The sequence below is a fragment of the Grus americana genome, chromosome 2 (assembly GCF_028858705.1).
Source record: "Grus americana isolate bGruAme1 chromosome 2, bGruAme1.mat, whole genome shotgun sequence".
Lineage (NCBI taxonomy): Eukaryota > Metazoa > Chordata > Aves > Gruiformes > Gruidae > Grus > Grus americana.
The window spans coordinates 126,598,602-126,616,366 of NC_072853.1; the positions used below are offsets into that span (position 1 = coordinate 126,598,602).

The 17,765-nt window shown below is 36.3% G+C and overlaps 1 protein-coding gene across 2 annotated transcripts in view; it reads left to right on the forward strand.

Moving 5' to 3' along the window:
* TOP2B (DNA topoisomerase II beta) overlaps positions 1 to 17,765 on the forward strand; it is a 65,136-nt gene that overhangs the window by 28,486 nt on the left and 18,885 nt on the right. For both annotated transcript variants that reach the window (XM_054815858.1, XM_054815859.1), the window contains exons 9-20: positions 3,625 to 3,726; positions 3,808 to 3,945; positions 5,533 to 5,671; positions 9,608 to 9,765; positions 10,485 to 10,610; positions 11,459 to 11,569; positions 11,652 to 11,757; positions 11,954 to 12,063; positions 13,032 to 13,124; positions 13,215 to 13,329; positions 15,752 to 15,873; positions 16,708 to 16,856. In XM_054815858.1, the coding sequence (XP_054671833.1) occupies positions 3,625 to 3,726; positions 3,808 to 3,945; positions 5,533 to 5,671; positions 9,608 to 9,765; positions 10,485 to 10,610; positions 11,459 to 11,569; positions 11,652 to 11,757; positions 11,954 to 12,063; positions 13,032 to 13,124; positions 13,215 to 13,329; positions 15,752 to 15,873; positions 16,708 to 16,856 (1,469 nt within the window). The remainder of the gene's footprint in view (positions 1 to 3,624; positions 3,727 to 3,807; positions 3,946 to 5,532; positions 5,672 to 9,607; positions 9,766 to 10,484; positions 10,611 to 11,458; positions 11,570 to 11,651; positions 11,758 to 11,953; positions 12,064 to 13,031; positions 13,125 to 13,214; positions 13,330 to 15,751; positions 15,874 to 16,707; positions 16,857 to 17,765) is intronic.

Genomic DNA, 17,765 nt, shown 5'->3' on the forward strand with positions numbered 1-17,765 from the left:
AGAAATGCCATGAAAAATACTTGTATGTGTGGTGCTTCTAAAAGACGCTAGTGGTTTGTGTTGCTGTTTAGTTGGTGATTCTAGAGACTGACAGAAACCATAGATGGTTTCTTTGAAGTGCAATTACTGGTTTTGGTTATGACTAATAATATTTACCATCTTAAGCTATTTTTTACCTCCTCTCTCTTTTTTCTTTTCATCTCTACTTTCTACATGAGGTTGAGAACACAGCTACTATCTCCTGTGAATTCAACCACTTCACATCTTCTACAGTCTTTTCAGATGCATACTGTGCCTTAGAATGTGGAATCCTAACTTCTGGTTTTTCCTTCCTAGTTCTTTCTTTTCCTCTGTCTTCCTCTGGCTGCTGTTTATCATTAGTTTTGTTGTTTTCAATTTCTTACTTCCTATCTATTTTGTACTTATACCCATCAAAAGCTTTTTTTCCTCCTCAGTTCTGTTTTAAAAACAGCTTTAAAGAAGGAGGAGTTTTTTGTTTGTTACCTAATGATGAATGTCTCCATAGATGTGTTTTCTTTATTTTGTATGTCCTGATGCAAATTGGTCTGAACAGGAACCATTATTTAGTCTGTATTTTTGTAAGGCTCTAATTGATATTAAGCAAAGGTGGTCTTCTGTGTAAAATATTGAGTGTTGAGTTAGGTGTGTTTTAATTGCATAGGATATGCCTGCATCACTCCATTCTTTGTTAAAGATAATAGATTTTAGTCAAAGCACTATGAACTTTCTATAACAGCTACTAGAATTTAGCATTTTGTTATTATTTGTACTTTTTTGTATATAAATTTAAAGGAAGGCATTTGAATAAGCAAAAATGTAAACAGCTTTCAGATATCAAGGTCTTTAGGACTGTCCATATTTTTGACATCTTTCTGAACAAAGGCTGCTATTTTACCTGTAAGGGAAGTTGTGCCACCTTGGACTTGTAAATATTTAAACATATTTATCGCCATTGGTTTAGGAAATTTCAGTAGTCATTGTTCCATAGAATTAAAGACTACAGGATACATACCTTCAAATACTAGTTGTTCTTCCTAATCTGGAATGTTTTGTCTATGACAGAAGCTTGTGCTGTTTTAGTATGTTCCCTCAGGGTTCAACGCTAGGGTCAGTCCTGTTCAATATGTTTATCAATGATCTGGATGCAGGAGTTGAATGCACCATTAGCAAGTTTGCTGATGATACCAAACTGGGAGGTGCTGTTGACACTCTTTAGGGACAGGAGGCCTTGCAGAGGGATCTAGATAGATTATAGGATTGGGCTATGATTAATGGGATGAAATTTAACAAGTCCGAATGCCAGATTCTGCACCTAGGTTGAAGTAATGCTGGGCAGAAGTATAAATTGGGAGAGGAGTGGCTGGAGAGCTGCGTTGTGGAAAGGGACTGGGGGGTGCTGGTCGGCAGCAGGTTCCATAGGAGATAGCGGTGTGCTCTGGCAGACAAGAGGGCAAACCACATCCTGGGGTGCATCAAACACAGCGTAAAGAGCCGGTCAAAAGAGGGGATTATCCTACTGTATTCAGCATTGGTGTGGTCTCACCTGGAGTGCTGTGTGCAGTGCTGGGCCCTACAATTTAAGGATGTGAATGAAGGTCCTTGAATGCATCCAGAGGAGGGCAACAAAGCTGGTGAGAAGGCTGGAAGGAATGTCCTATGAGGAGCAGCTGAGGAGACTGGGTTTGTCTAGTTTGGAGAAAAGGAGGCTGAGGGGCAACCTCATCACTCTACAGCTTCCTGAGGAGGAGAAGTGGGGAGGGAAGTGTTGATCTCCTAGAGAGGTGGTTGATGCCCCGAGCCTGTTGGTATTTGAGGCATTTGGACAATGCCCTTAATAACAATGCTTTAATTTTTGGTCAGCCCTGAAGTGGTCAGCCAGTTGGACTAGGTGATCATTGTAGGTCCCTTCCAACTGAAATACTCCAGTCTAGTCTTCAGTAGTAGTTCTGATTCAGATCACTTCTGCATTGTAGAATATACCCCATAACTGTTAGATGTGGTTTATGCATGTAAATCAGTACTCATTGTTAGGATGTAATAGATCTATAATAGACACACCACACCCCCCAAAAGCTTATGTGAAATGCCTTTATTTTCCAAGCAATTTAATCTCAATATTGCTTGTCGTCTAGCAGCATGTTTTGGCATTTTTTTTGTAGCTGGTTTAAAGTTTAAGTCCAAAGAGAATTGCAGATAGATAAGGTGATAGAAGATTTGGGGCAGCTTCTGAAGGTGTTCAAATGCTTAGTGCTTCCCTATTTAGACTGAATTTCATCAATAGTAAAATCACTATTTAAACATTGAAAATAATATGTATTTTCATCATCCTGCCGTATTAGAAAACATGAGTTATATATGGCTTGAAAAAGGTAACTTTTCTGACTTATTACTTCCAAAATTTAAGTACATAAGTAAATATTTCTTTCTCAGGGTTTGTTGTGCTTGTAGTTGGGAGGTGAATACATTGCCTCCACCAAGCATTTTCTTGCAATAATGGCTTCACTTGAAATATCTAGTTAGATATCTTTAAGCAAGGATAATCAGTACTTAGAGTCCCTCTTTTTTTCTAGGGTAAAGCGAAGAATGGTGACAGGCACTGTGAATATTTCACTTTCAGCTGTTATGGTGCAATGCAGGAAGAGAATTATATATATATTCTTTCTTTCTCCTCCCCCCCCATGATGATGCAAGAAATTGTTTATAAGCTGCTTTTTTTTTTTCTTCTGCATTTGGGTAGTAACTGTAAGGGAGTCCAGCTGACTGCTCTTGTTTGCTACAAGACAGGTGGCAACATGATTACGTAGCTACAAGTTATTGCCCTGTGGTCTGCTAAGGGGTTGGTTTGCCAGCTTATGGTTACCTGCATGCTCTGTTATGTATCTCTTGTTGCTACATCAGGTATGAATTTGCAGCAGGTTTAGCCTCTGGTGAATTTTAAAGAGCTCATCTCCTTAAGGTTATATCACTCTGTTCTTTTAAAGTTTTCTGGATCTTGTGGTTGGCTATTTGCAGTTTGCCCGCTGTTTGCCATTGTATAAGCCCAAGGCTAGCGAAGAATGCTAATAGCATTTATTTAGAGTTCTGTAAATACAGTTAAGAGAAGGTGAAATGACTTTTGGGAAGGAGTAGGCATGGGTACTGTATATCTGAGGGTGAGCTCTTGAACATATTTTTTTTTCCTTATGAACTAAATGGGGAAATTAAATGGGTTTAATTTGATGAATGAACGTATGGTGTTTTTAGTCCAAGGTTATTTACGTACCTGTTGAAAAGATACCTCTTGACAGCCATGTGGTGTTGCAGGTACCATCCCAGATTCAGATCTGCCATACTCTTAAGCAGCTACATTTGCAGTCCACCACTGTACAGGGAATGAAGGGTCTCTTGCTTCTTCTGTTCCATGTAACATCCATCATCCTCACTTGTATGAAGATTGAATGACACAAAAGAAAAACTTAAAAACAAATTTTTTTTATGCTGCAACTTAATGTGCATGGATTTTCAAAGTTAATTATGAGTACAGGAGCTTTATTAATATGGCTTGAAGCTATTAGGAAATTCAGCGGGTTGGTTCATTTATTTTTTTTCTCTTCCGTCATTTAGGGTGGTAGGCACGTTGATTACGTGGTGGATCAGGTTGTGGGCAAACTGATAGAAGTGGTGAAAAAGAAGAATAAAGCTGGAGTTTCAGTGAAACCATTTCAGGCAAGTAACTTTATACAAAAATACTGAAAGAGATGAATGTGGTAATTTTGTTGAGTAAATTGGTTTCTATGTTTTCAACAGGTGAAGAATCATATATGGGTTTTTGTTAATTGTTTGATTGAAAACCCATCATTTGATTCCCAGACAAAGGAAAACATGACATTGCAGCCTAAAAGTTTTGGGTCCAAGTGCCAGCTATCTGAGAAATTTTTTAAAGCAGTAAGTAAAGCGTATTTCTCTTTTTCTGTGAAGCAGGAATTGACATTCTGGGTTGAGTGTATGTATGTTATGTAGCAGAAGATTAATTAGTGCATTATGGTACTCTAGTGACATTAACATACTATGAAAATGGAATGGAGGAACTTCTGTTCGTTCTCTTACCTTAATAATGGAAGCAATGACTATGTTTTGTCAGTTGCCCTGGATTTAAAAGCGAGCTTTACCCAATCAGCTCATTTCTTGGAGATTTTGGTATTTATATTGGTGAAATGAATTTGACTCTTAAAACCTAAACATAGGCCTTAACTAATTTTTTGTGTTAAAATATTTCCCTGAGGTTGCGAATATTGTCTACCTTATTATTTGATATCAGTCTTATTCTCTTTCACTAAAATGTGAAGAGAGGGAGGGAACATGTCATATTTACTTAATCTTCCAGTAATCAAAGAAATGCAAAATTGTGGCTGTAGTATTCAAAGTGATCATTATTCTCAGGCAACAAATTTAGAAACTTTGGCTGTAGACAGGCTAACAATTGCTACTCTAAATGAATGTGTTAGTAGAAATACATAGTAGAGGTTTTTCCTTTACTACATTTTTATACAAGGAAGGAAAAGTAGAATTCTGTTAGCCAGAACTCATTATACTAAGTCCTATTTAGTGCCGGTAGCATAACTGGAACTCCAGTAGTAAGGAGAATGGTACCACTGCTAATACTCTTGGCATCAGAACTTAATTTATTGTATAGCGGTTTATTCTTCTAATTCTGTGTTACTGGTGACATTCTTATAGAACTTACAGGGAAAAAATAATGCAACACAGTCTTGTATTCATTCTTCAGATTTTGTTATATATTTCGTATTTCTGTCAGTAGGTTTAATTTACAGTCTTTCTAAAATTCCCAGAAATGAGCATTGATCTCCAGAGGCGTTAAATGTACAGCAGAATCTCTAACCAATGAGTGTTGTATTATGGGGGATAATGAAAAGCCAAAGCTCACAGTATTTTGCTCCACCTGTATTTTCTTTGGATGTGAAACCAAACCTAAAGCAGTTTTAGTTTAGAAAATACGCTATATGTTATTTTTGCTGCAGATGTGTTTCTTAAAATGTTATCAGCTTCTCAAATGGTTGATACAGAGCCTTATTCTTAAAAGCTTTTGGCTGTCTTTCAGCCATTTTCAGCCATTTCCAAAGAAACTTTAAATGGTCATAAATATCCCATAAGGTTACTTTTTGCTGTCAAAGTCCAGGAAGCAGGTGCTTAGTACCTAAAACACCTCAGCACATCAACCACACAACATAAGACAACCTCTTGTTAGGTCTCAGTCCTCTTTTCCTCCTTCCACCAATTATACAAGGGGTGGAAAAGAAGCTGTGTGAGTGTTGTGTTTTGATGTGTTTTGTGTGCATAAAATGCTAAACAGTAAGGTATGTGTTAATTCCTTGACCTTTTATATGTTGCAGTTTTTAAAATTTAGAGGACACTGAGAAACAGTGTTAGGTCAGTGACTTAAAATTGAGATATAAGAATCTGCTATGTGAAGCTTTATTTTTCTCATCCACAATTCTGATCTGTTACTTATAGGCCTCTAACTGTGGTATCATAGAGAGTATTTTGAATTGGGTCAAATTTAAGGCACAAACTCAGCTGAACAAAAAATGTTCATCAGTGAAACACAGTAAAATCAAGGGCATTCCGAAGCTGGATGATGCTAATGATGCTGGTAAGAGCACTTATTTTTAATGTCTTTAATGTTTCATAGATTTTTCACAGATATCATGATTTTTAACCAGACTTTATTTCTCATCCTTATGTATATTTTTTGATAGAAATCTTTATAGTTTTTTTAAACTTTCTAGAGCTAGAATTAAAGCGTGATGGTGAGTTTGATATACCATCCTTTCTAGGGTAGAGAATTAATAATACTGAACAAAAATGGCAGTCTAGTTCCATATTGAAAGACTGCATATTTTCTAATTGTGGTTTCCAGCTAAATAGTGTTACCAATTTTGGAGGTGACTAGTCTTCTTGACCTTTCTAATATAAAAAGATCAGAATCTTTATAGGGTCACAAGTTATAGGAAGTAGAGCACATAGTATGCAGACCTGAGGGAATGGTTCAAGATACTTTTTTCATGAGACTTCAAATGCCATTAGGTTCCTGTCTGGGGATATAGGGCAAACTGGCAACCTCTGCTGGCTTGCTTCCTAGCACAGATAGAAACCAAGATCACCTGACCATCTTTGTGCCCATAGCAATGGGATGGGAGTTGTCCTTGAATTATTTGAGGGGCACATATGACTAAAGACCTTGAAATATTGCCAGTCTATGTTAATGTTAGTTGATTTTTTAATACATCCTTACATTAAGCGAAGATAGAGAAATTGTAATGAAGTAGGTGGGTGGATTAAGTAAGTAAAAGCATGTAAGACTGCTAAAGAGGCTTTTTTGTTTTGAGCTCCAGTGTTCAAGTCAAAGATGACTTGATGAGATGATGAGTTCTGTTTAATTTTCCTCCCTTTCTTTTTGATTCCTTGGGTTCAGGTTACTGATTTTTTTTTTTTAAATTGAGTTTTCTTCAGTATTTTATTACTTTTCCAGTTATTCAGATGTCATATTTTGCCTCCAAAGTTGATAATCATGTCTCCTTTAACTTGTAACAGGGGCACTAATAAAATATTACATTCCCTTTCACCCTGAAACTTCCTCAAATAGGAAGGCATGTAGGGATTCATTTGGGCTCAACACTGATGCTTAAAGTTTTGTATGGCTTGGATCTCTGTTGCTGAGGTATTTCTCGGCCACCTAGTTATTCTTATATGGGGAGCATATAAGAATACTTGCATCTCCCAAGGAGGCTTACCCTGGTATTGGTTTACTGAAGATCTGGAACATACTAGACTTCTCACATTGAAGGCATTGCACATTCAGAGTGGACGCACAGGAAGGCAGAGAGGCATTCAGAGTACAATGCATGTTGTCGTATTCACACTTGGCCTGACTTTCTGAAGTGTTATGTATACTGGCAAAGGTGTTTTAAATTGGAGGTTCACAAGTAATACATTTAGTAAAAAGTTCTTTAGTCCTTTCTTTTTAAGGATTGAAAGTACCATATGGATCATGTGTTTGCTCTTGAAAATCAGTAAGAATTTCTTGTTCTTTTTGTGCAAGAACTAAGCTAATACTATAATCAGGATCTCTGACCTCAATAAAAAGCTGCTTTCATTGAGAAGGGGAAGGCAGAAAATAATACAGGAGAGTGACTCCTTTAGTGTGTCTGAGTGTGTGTTGGTTGCTCTGCTCCTGAGAACTTGTCTCAATGAACTTTAGTTGGTGACTGCATCTGACTGAAAGCTTGATGTTTCTTAACATAAGGGGATAAGGAAGTCCTGGTACCATGGAAATTCTTTAATGAGTACACAGACAAAACACTGTAGAACTATGAATCTTTCTTTGTCTTTGGGATCTTAATAGAAAGGATTAGAGATTCTCAGGGTCAGGTGAAGTAAGAACTGTGCGTGTCAGAGACAATGATCACTTCTAGGCCCAAAAAATTCAACTCCTTGCTATATGAGTGTTTGCTATGAATGTGCACGTGACTAAGCATATTACGAAGAGTTACACAGTTACAAATAGTCTTTTCAAAAGAATTTCAGACCTCTCCATAAGCTGGAGAAAAGGTTTAACTGATGTATGAAGATATAGTTTCAGGGAGACTGCTTCATACATGTCACACAGAGATTATCTATAATCTGGCAGCAAAAAACAGTTGTCTTATTTGATGTAGTTGCGATTCAGGACAAATAAATATTTGTAAGGGTCCCAGGAATTACACTTTCATAAGCACCCCAAATCAGATGAGGAAACAGAGTTGGCTTGGATTTCTAATAGCAGGTGCCAGTAGTTGCTGGACTGAAGTAGTCCAGTGCAGCTGGGAGACAATAGTGTCTGGCCACAGACGCCTTTGGCTTTAATTCTTCCTGTGGTTTTCACATTTTATTTTTACTTCAAGAGTGAATTTGTAGCTGAGGTCCAGCATCCACAGGTTTCTTGAGTGCCAGGTACAACTGAATTTTTGAATACTGGTTAATACTTAGGAATAGGAGAGAGATGTATCTGTAGAGTGAGGTACTTGCTGCAGATTTACTCCCCCACTGAAAAGAATGAGTCCTATACCTGGTCATTCTTGCTTTCTTGAGATCTTGATGAGGTATACATAGCTCTATGGCTTGTTGGAGGAGAAGAGGTAGAAATGAAAGGAAAAATAAAGAACCAGGAATAGGAATATAGGATTGTAAGGGAGCAGCTAGATTATTAAATCTGGTGAAGCATAAAAGAGTTCTTGGAACCTGCCGGTTCCTCTGCTTTTCGAGTTCTTTAGACCTGTGTGCAGGAAAATACCTGGCACATTGTATTTCCATGAAATTAATTGCTAATGATCGCATCCATTCCAGAAGAAAGTGCACCTGGATCATATTCAGGTGTGTTTTCTGCCATTCATTTAGGAAAAAAATTGTGTCTCATATATTCTAAAACAGCAGGCTAGTATTTATTTTGGTATTTGGATTCCACCTTGCTGATAGCATGGTAGCTGTTGACAACTTTTGATACAGTGTGAATAGCTGCCTAATTTAGATTATATTAAGCCGTATGTCTGATGCAGAAAACCAAAGATATTGAATGTAAGTTCTGTGTAATAGGAAGTGCAGGGTTGTTTTTACCTACATGGAAAAGACAAATCAAAGCACCTATTTTAAATGTTAATATATTCAAAATTATCTTATAAACAGTAGATGAGACTCAACCAGCTTAAATACTTTTTGCAGTCTTTCCTACCACTTGGTCTTGATAAAATAGCAAACCTGTTTAATAAGCATTCATACCCTTGGAAAAGGGTGGGTTCCTTTTTTGAACCTGTTCATTATTTAGAACATCTATTCACCTATTACAGTTGCAATAAACAGAAAATACATGTCATGCCAGTTTTGAGCACACTGGACACACAGGCACTGAAATGCAGTGTGTCTTGTAGAATCTAAATCAGTAAAGATTTGTTTCTTCTGTTTGAGAAATTTCTAAGAATGTATAAGTTCTGATTTTTTTGAGCTTTTCTGTCAAGTTTTTCTTACAGTTGCCTGGCTTCAGCCAGTGGAAAATAAAAAAAGAAACCCCCAAAAATGTAATTTAATAAATTACTTCTGAAAATACGCTGTGAGGAAAGGGGAAGTGCAGAATGGGAAGTAACTCCTGCATATAACTCAGACATGCGTAATATATGTGTGTAAGAAATTTGCAGCTAGAAAAATGAAATGGTAAAGGTACAGAAGCAATCTGTCTTTTTTATTTTTTGTGCAGACTTGTGGAGACCATTACATAAGATGTACCACCATTGCCTCCCATTTTGTCTATTTTGATCCTTGTCCGTAGCAATCCATAGTGTATTGCTAAGGACAAGGATACTTCTTTTTGTTGTGTAGTGTTGTGTATTTTTAGTGGTATGGAGGGCCATCCCTAAAAATAGAAATTCAGCCTATTTAAATTACCTGACGTAGAGTAGGAAGAATATTAGTGACCAATGCAATTATGTTTCTGTTATTTGAGTTTAAAAGTTATGCTTTCTGTTTTTTTGCCTTCCTTCTACTTCTTCCTGGACTGCAGGTGGCAAACATTCCTTGGACTGCACATTAATATTAACAGAAGGAGACTCTGCCAAATCTTTAGCTGTCTCTGGCTTAGGTGTTATTGGTAGAGACAGGTATGGAGTATTCCCACTCAGGGGTAAAATTCTCAATGTTCGAGAAGCTTCTCACAAACAGGTAAGCAGTCTTGTCACCTCCTTTCTAGCTGACAAATGGATGTCTCCTGTTTATTTTTTATTTCTAGGGTTACATCTTCATATTTTAATTTTTATTTTTTCATGAAAATCTTGTGGCTGGCATTTCATAAAGTATCAGCTACTTTAAAGCCTGGGGTAGGCCTGGAAGTATTAAGTCTGGTAGTACAGTACTGGAGTGATAAAGTTCATTTCTTCACAAGTGCAAGGAAATTCTGCTATGACTCATATTACCAATTTACATGAATACTTAAAAACCCTAAAATTTTACATTCTCTCCATTGCTGTGTGATTTCATTTACTCCTGATGTGAGGCAGTAGCAGCAGAATTACCCATCCCATTACTCCTGCCCTCCATACTTCGTCTATAGTAAGATGTGTGTAGCAGATGCCAATAGAAGTAATGAAAAGAGAAGGCAGCTTTGTGAGATGTCTTTTCATTACATGCACTTTTCTCCCTGCCTTCTGGACTCAAAGTGCTGCGGCTGTAGAGGAGAAAGGGAGTAGTGCACTCTTGATAATTTGCATGTACAGAAGAAATATTTTCAAGTGTGAAGGCTGCAAGGGGGCTGGGGATAAAAAGATTATGAAGTTGAGGTAGGGTTGCATTGAAATAGTAGCTATAAAGCCCACCTAAAAAGATTGGGATATTTCTGAATTTCTGCTGTTTACACTGGCTGCAATGATAACTTTTTAATACAGATTATGGAAAACGCAGAAATCAACAACATCATCAAAATAGTTGGACTACAATACAAGAAAAGCTATGAAGATCCAGAATCTCTGAAAAGTTTGAGATATGGAAAAATTATGATCATGACAGATCAGGTTAGTCTGAAACTCACAGGTTTTGATATGCAGAGCTTCTTAAAATGTGATTTACTACAATTTGGTAGGTTACGCTTTTGTGCGTTATAACCTGCCTCTGTGTTATGGCAATATGCATGTATTCAGAGGGAATCCCTAATGTATGAGGTTTCTTTATGGGAATAATTTATTCATATGTTGTTTTGGTTACTCCAAAAGAACAACTGAACCTTGCTGCACAGTAGCAGAGATGCCAAAGGAATAATAAATACATGTATAAAGATGAATGCTTTTGATAACTCAACAACATGTTGAACGTAAGTACAAAAGGAAACAGTAGATGAGGTAGTAATGCTAGAAAGCCTGGGAGAGACAAGAATGCAGGCAATTATTTTTGGATAATCTCATGAAATGTGTGCTATTGTTCAGATTTTAGAATCTAGGAATCCTGTGCTTTGGATATTTGTGAAGCTTTGTTATTTTTTTTCCCTGAGAGGTTGAACTCTCAAGCATTAACACTAATGAGAACTGTGGGCCAGGCTTAGCTTTCTTCCACAAAGATTCAGCTCCGTGATGTCTGGGAGAGCTGTCTACCTCTCAGAGGAAACACGCCACAGGCAAAGCAACCTTTGAGCTGCAACCGTGCATTTGGCTTGGAAGAGTTTATTATTAGCTCAGGAACAGTGCCTTTCACAGGTGACTATTTTATACCCAGGTCCAGTTTGGAATCCAAATTAAAACTGTTCTCTTCAATATTTTCTGTCAGCAGACATTGTTTTGATGTATCCAGGCCAGTGCGTGGTTTATTGGTGGTTTTGGGGGATCTGACATTTTATAAGATTGCATCATGTTTTCGTGTTCTGATTTAGGATCAGGATGGATCTCACATAAAAGGCTTGTTGATCAATTTTATTCATCACAATTGGCCATCGCTGTTGAAACATGGTTTTCTTGAGGAATTCATCACTCCTATTGTAAAGGTATGGGTTCTATTAATGAGATTTTATTTATTACTTACAGTGCAACAGAAAAGTTGATTAGGTTTTGTTTTGTTTTTTAAAGGCAAGCAAAAATAAGCAAGAACTTTCATTCTATAGTATTCCTGAATTTGACGAGTGGAAGAAACATATGGAGAATCATAAAGCATGGAAGATAAAATACTACAAAGGTTTGTTTAGAAACAAATAAGTGAACCTCATGGATCTAGAAACACATAATAAATGGGTATATGAAGTTTTATATGTGGCTGTTTTTATGATAGTATCTTCTGTAATGATTTTATAATATTCCCAGTAAAATAAAATGAGTAAAATAATAAAACTTAAATTTTGAATATGGAGTAACTATTTCTTTTTATTATACAGGTTTGGGTACCAGCACTGCTAAAGAAGCAAAAGAATATTTTGCTGACATGGAAAGACATCGGATCTTATTTCGATACGCTGGTCCTGAAGATGATGCTGCCATTACACTGGTAAGAACTTATAAAAGTGCTTCTATATGATATGTTGTTGTTTCTACTTTTTACTGAAAATGCCACTTGAGAAAGTCCTAACAGGGTTTGTTTTCTTGTTTTGGGTTTGGTTTTTTTTGGGTAACTGAAAAAGATACTTTTGGAAGAGAAGGAAGCTTTTGGAAAATTTTGCTTAAATCACATATTCAATTTTTGTGTATTTTTCTCACAGTCTTTTGGAGAAGAAACTCACGGAGGGGAACTCTGTTTCTGTAATAGGACAAAGTCTTTCAGAACATTCCTGTGTCCTTTTGTGTAGTGATAAGCGGTTGCTTTAAAGTGACGCCGTGTCATCATGAAGACTAAGGCCCCCAGTCAGCTGGCCTAAACTCTGACTTAGTCTTTTCATGCAGTGTCAATTTTGTCAAGTTGTCAATTTTCTTAAGAGGTCTAGGGCCAACCACTCAGGAACAGCTACAAATTATTGGTGTTCTGTGGCTGACAGAGCAAACAGGGCATGGAGAGGACAAGAAGAGCGGGGTATTTTTTCTAATACCTTCAATTAATTTTCTTGATGACAGCTGGTTATAGTTCAGTCTAAATGATGAACCCAACCTTAAAATTATTTGGGGAAAGGTCCCAATACCTTTAAACTTGTATATCAAAGGACAACTCTGATGTGGAGAGAGGAATAAGAATGATAATGTTTGTCTAAATGTGTACAGATTTTGGGAAAGTAATTTAAATTTATAAATTATGATCAATGAGAGATCTGTCAGTTCAAAAAACTTGTGCAATTGTGTCTGAAAGGTCATGTGCTTTTGCTACTGCTTAAATGTAAACATTAATCATATGGATTATCTTGTCCAAATAAGTATTATTGAATACTTGATCAGATAGTGCGGTACACTTAAAATTCTGACTCAAGTAACATACGTTTACCCAAACATATATACGCTGATCATTTAGTGTGCTTGGAATCTTTTCAGGCCTTCAGTAAGAAGAAGATTGATGACCGAAAGGAATGGTTAACAAACTTCATGGAGGACAGGCGACAGCGTCGGCTGCATGGCCTTCCCGAGGTGAGTCCTAAATAATAGTAATATATCTGGTAGGTGTGATTTAAATGTAAGGGTTTTTTATTGAATGAATAATGTATGTGTTTTTTTCAGCAATTTTTATATGGTACAGCAACAAAACATTTGACTTACAATGATTTCATTAACAAGGAGTTGATCCTTTTCTCAAATTCTGACAACGAGAGATCTATCCCTTCCCTTGTTGATGGTAAGCTGATAATTCATTACAATTCGTTGGAACATACCTCTTTATTGTTGGTTTTTAAACCTGTGATTTATATTGGAAATTGATGCATTCAAGTGGAGAATATAAGAACTTTTATATTTTTGTTACCATTTATATGCTAAGGAATTGCCATGTTTCTTCTGTGAGGAAGTGTAAGCTGTTGCTGTGCAGCTTTTTTACTTAACCAGACCTATTCCCTTGACCATACAAGGGCTTTGTTTCTAGTCAAACCATCAGAGAAAGCAAGTCTTTTAAGTGCTTATAATAATTAAAATTCAAGTCGGCAGCTGAGTGCAGATGAAGATGCAAATATTTTCTCCCTTCAGTCTTATGCCACAGGCAGCGTTTTAGTGGGTACTGACTTTTCCTGTAATCTTGCTAGGGTTCTGTCAGTCAGGTTGGTTAACTCTCTCCTTGCAATAGTATGAACGTTAAAAGAGGCAGCTTACTGCATTACAGCTTCATTTCTAAAATTGACTGTAGACAGCATGAGCAGGAATTTCTGCCTATATTATTGTCAGTATGCATATGCTTACTAAGATACACAAAAAAGACCTTGAGGTTTTGGGGGGAGGGAGACACATTTATCTCCAATTTCTAGCGCGATTTTTATAGTCAGCCTTCTTGACGCTACAGACCCGTACCAAAATATTTGTGCAGCAAGAGGGTTTTATATTTTAGATGAGAAAGTGGGACAGTTCACAGGTGGATAGGGGTAGTAGCTTCCCGGTAGGATGGATCTTCAGCTCCACTGCAGAATGATGTAGACACATCTCTAGGGAATCCAAGGATGTCAGTCTCTATTTCAGCTTCTCCAGACTTACTTCCTCACATAGTTAAGTACTTGGATTAACTGGTAGTCTCTATGCAAGCATTTCATAGTTTACTGCTCTGGAAGAAGATTCACTATAGATCTGCATGTTTCAAGAGGTGTAGTTCCTTATAACATACTCTGTGCTGACTGCTTTCTCAGAAACAGCAGAATGATTTTGCTGAAACTTAAAATAAAGAATGAACTTGCAGTAGATAACTGTTCATTCAAATTGGAGTTCTCCAAGATTGTGTCTACAGAAGTATAAGAAAATGAGAAGAAAATGTATTTATTTATTCATATATTTGCGTGTGCGCATGTATGTATATATGTAATATAATGTATGTGTATATAGTATACATATTACATATAATTGCTGTGTTACACATTTATGTATAACACTATACATATATAGTATATACTATACCTGTATAGTATGTACACTATTATAAATATAATATTTTTACATATGTATATAATTGCTATCAGTGTTTCTGCCAACTTTGGCTGTAATTCTGCATTCTGGGCATGCTCAGCAGGCGTAGCACTCTAGCAATTGTTTTGTTCTTCAGTATAATCAGGTGACGCATAACCGGCTGGTTTGGTATCAAATCTCAGAAAAAATAAAGAGGAAGAACATTTTGGCTATCTCTTCACAGTTACTAGCTACCACTCTTACTCCTTGGTGATTCTCCTGTGTAAAGGAAATCCTCCATTACATTGAATATTTTTTTGGTAGAAAAACATGATGTAGGCCCATTGTAAAGAAAACTGGATGTTACATATTTAAATGAAATGGAGATTAGAGTCAGTGTCTTTTTTTTTAAATTATTTTTAATTTTTGCTCTTATGTTTGACGCAGTTTAGTAATGGTAACATGTAGCAATATTTTAGTGCATTTCAGAAATGTATGTGAATTAAAACACTGAGTAGCTCAATAAGCATGATCTAGAACTGGTTATCAGTTATAGATAACATGCAGAAAAAAACAATGCAGTCCCTTCAACACAGATGTTGTATTTAAAGTGTGCCTAAGCAATAAAAATGAAAAATAAGATCAAAGAGACTGGCTTCTTAAAACTTTAAAACATCTAAAAGGGAGACAAATAACATCTTTTTTGTTGAATTTTAATGAGTATTTGAGAATTTCACACAAAAAGTAAAATTTCAGAATGCTTTAAAACACATGGAAGCTGCGGTTGCAGTTGTGACTGCTGAATTTGTGGTGACAGTCTTAGGAAAAAGATTTTGCTGAGGAGACTGGAGAGAAATAACTCTTGACTTGTGGAAGCTGTACATTTAGGATAAAGTTGCTGTTTATTAGAATAATGTATGCTGCATAGTAATGATTGGCTTAAAGAGTTACACGTCCACTTTTCTGGTAACTTTTTCAGTTTGGTAAAATATTTTTTATTTTTTTAAAAGAACTGAAATATGAATTTGTTATTTTGTTGATATTACAGTGTGAATTTGTTTTCATTTAATGTTTAGGCTTCTTTTGAGAGATTAGAAATTATAGTAGGGCAAAACAAGTTTATTACTTAAAAATATATGCTTATGTATGTGTTGAAAATTGGATATTCTTTTTAATAGGTTTAAAACCAGGGCAACGCAAAGTTTTATTCACTTGCTTTAAGAGAAATGATAAACGTGAAGTAAAGGTTGCTCAGCTGGCTGGTTCCGTTGCTGAAATGTCAGCTTATCACCATGGGGAGGTGAGTATGAAGGATTGTAAAGTTATGAGGATTTTTAGTCTATATAAAATATTAGGTAAACATTTGCTGTGTTGAAATTGCAAACCTATTGACTATAAGTCTACTAATCACAGATTTACTTTTAAAGAAAATGAACCAAACGGTTCGTAGCTTAGTAAGACAGCATATTTCCATTCTTTTCAGGTCTTTGTGCACAGTGGTATCCCAAATAGTTTGTGAGTTGTGGTGAGATAGTAGATAACTAAATTACCTAGGTGAATGCTAGATTCTCGAATCATAGGAATATAGGAACTATGTACTAGGACAATTTTTGTCTTAAACAAGAAATATAGTCTTTTAAGGTAAGAAGAAGAGACACTGTTCTTTGAAAACGTGATACAGTGTTGGAACAGAGATTATTTCAAGCTCCTCTTTTGCTTATATTTATCTGAAAAATTAGCAAGAGTTGCCATATTAACAGTATCTCTCCATTCCTCCTTCTCTCCCTTTAAAAGCAGTGAGTAGTAGTTTATTCAGTAGTAAGTGCAGTCAGTTTGTGCCCCTTTCATTCCTCCAGAGAAGTGCTTTAGAAAAAATGGAGAAGCCCAGGGGTTTTCATAAGCATAGAATGTAAGGACACTTAAATCAGGGAGGCAATGTGGCTGTGGAAGAGGAAGCATTATATTTTGCCAGCAGCTGTTGTAATAGGTTTACAACATTCCTTTCTCAGGGAGACTACTTTTTTGAAATTGAATTAGGTTAGTCACACTATTTTTGGGCATTAAAAATATTTTTTATTGGCCAATTAGGAAAGACTATCTCTTCTTAATACTATGACTATGTATTTTCTTGCAGCAAGCGTTAATGATGACTATTGTCAACTTGGCTCAGAACTTTGTTGGAAGTAACAATGTTAATCTGCTACAACCTATTGGTCAGTTTGGTACCAGGCTTCATGGTGGAAAGGATGCTGCCAGCCCTCGCTATATTTTCACCATGTTAAGGTAAACACAAATGTAAAGCTAAATGCATGCTTTAAAAAAGCCTTGTTACAAAACTAATCCTTTCACAACACTACAGGGTTTTTTTTTGGGGGGGGGGGGGGATTGGAATATTTTGATAGAAGCTCAAATTCCACTTTACATCCGTAAGCGTGTTTTTGCACCTGGATTTTTTTCATGATTTTCCATGCATACTGTGGGAATCATAGCTTTTAAGGAATTAAACTTTGAATCATAAGGTTGAAGACTGAAAATGTAAATCACTCAGTTACTGATCTTAAATTGTGACTTCTTGCAGAAGCAGCTTTCAGTTTCCCTGTTCAGTGTGAAATCTATTCAGTTTCACAATAGAAAATGTATTGCTACCTGGTGACGAGTTCCGCAACTCAGCGTAGACTAGAAAGTTGAGATGGATTCTTTTTCTTTCTGATGAGTTTCTTCATATCAAGCTAAATTGCACATACATAATTAATAGTGAAGACCTAATTTAATGATGCTGATTTTTCACAACTAATACCTTGAAATTCAATTTGGTATGCAGCATGTTAGAATGTGTTCCTCAATATAAATTACAGTATTTTATGTTATGTTGCTTCTTTTATTTCCTAATTTGTGTGATATTTTGCCTAAAATTTCTTGTAGTTTCTTCTTTTCCTCTGATTGTAAGCTTTATACATAACTATCAGGTTTTATTCCCGTTCTCATGTATGTTCTTTCTGTAGCAACCTAGTTTTGTACATTTTCCTTTTTGCATGAGGTGCTGGAAATCGTGTTCACCCAGGAGAATGTACTAGATAAGCAAAAGGAGTCACCAGTAAAACCTCTAGTATTTTCAGAGACTGCTAGGCCTACAATTAAGCAATGAAGTTTTGCAACTGTTTGCATGCTGTGTTGCTTTATTACTGGGTGACC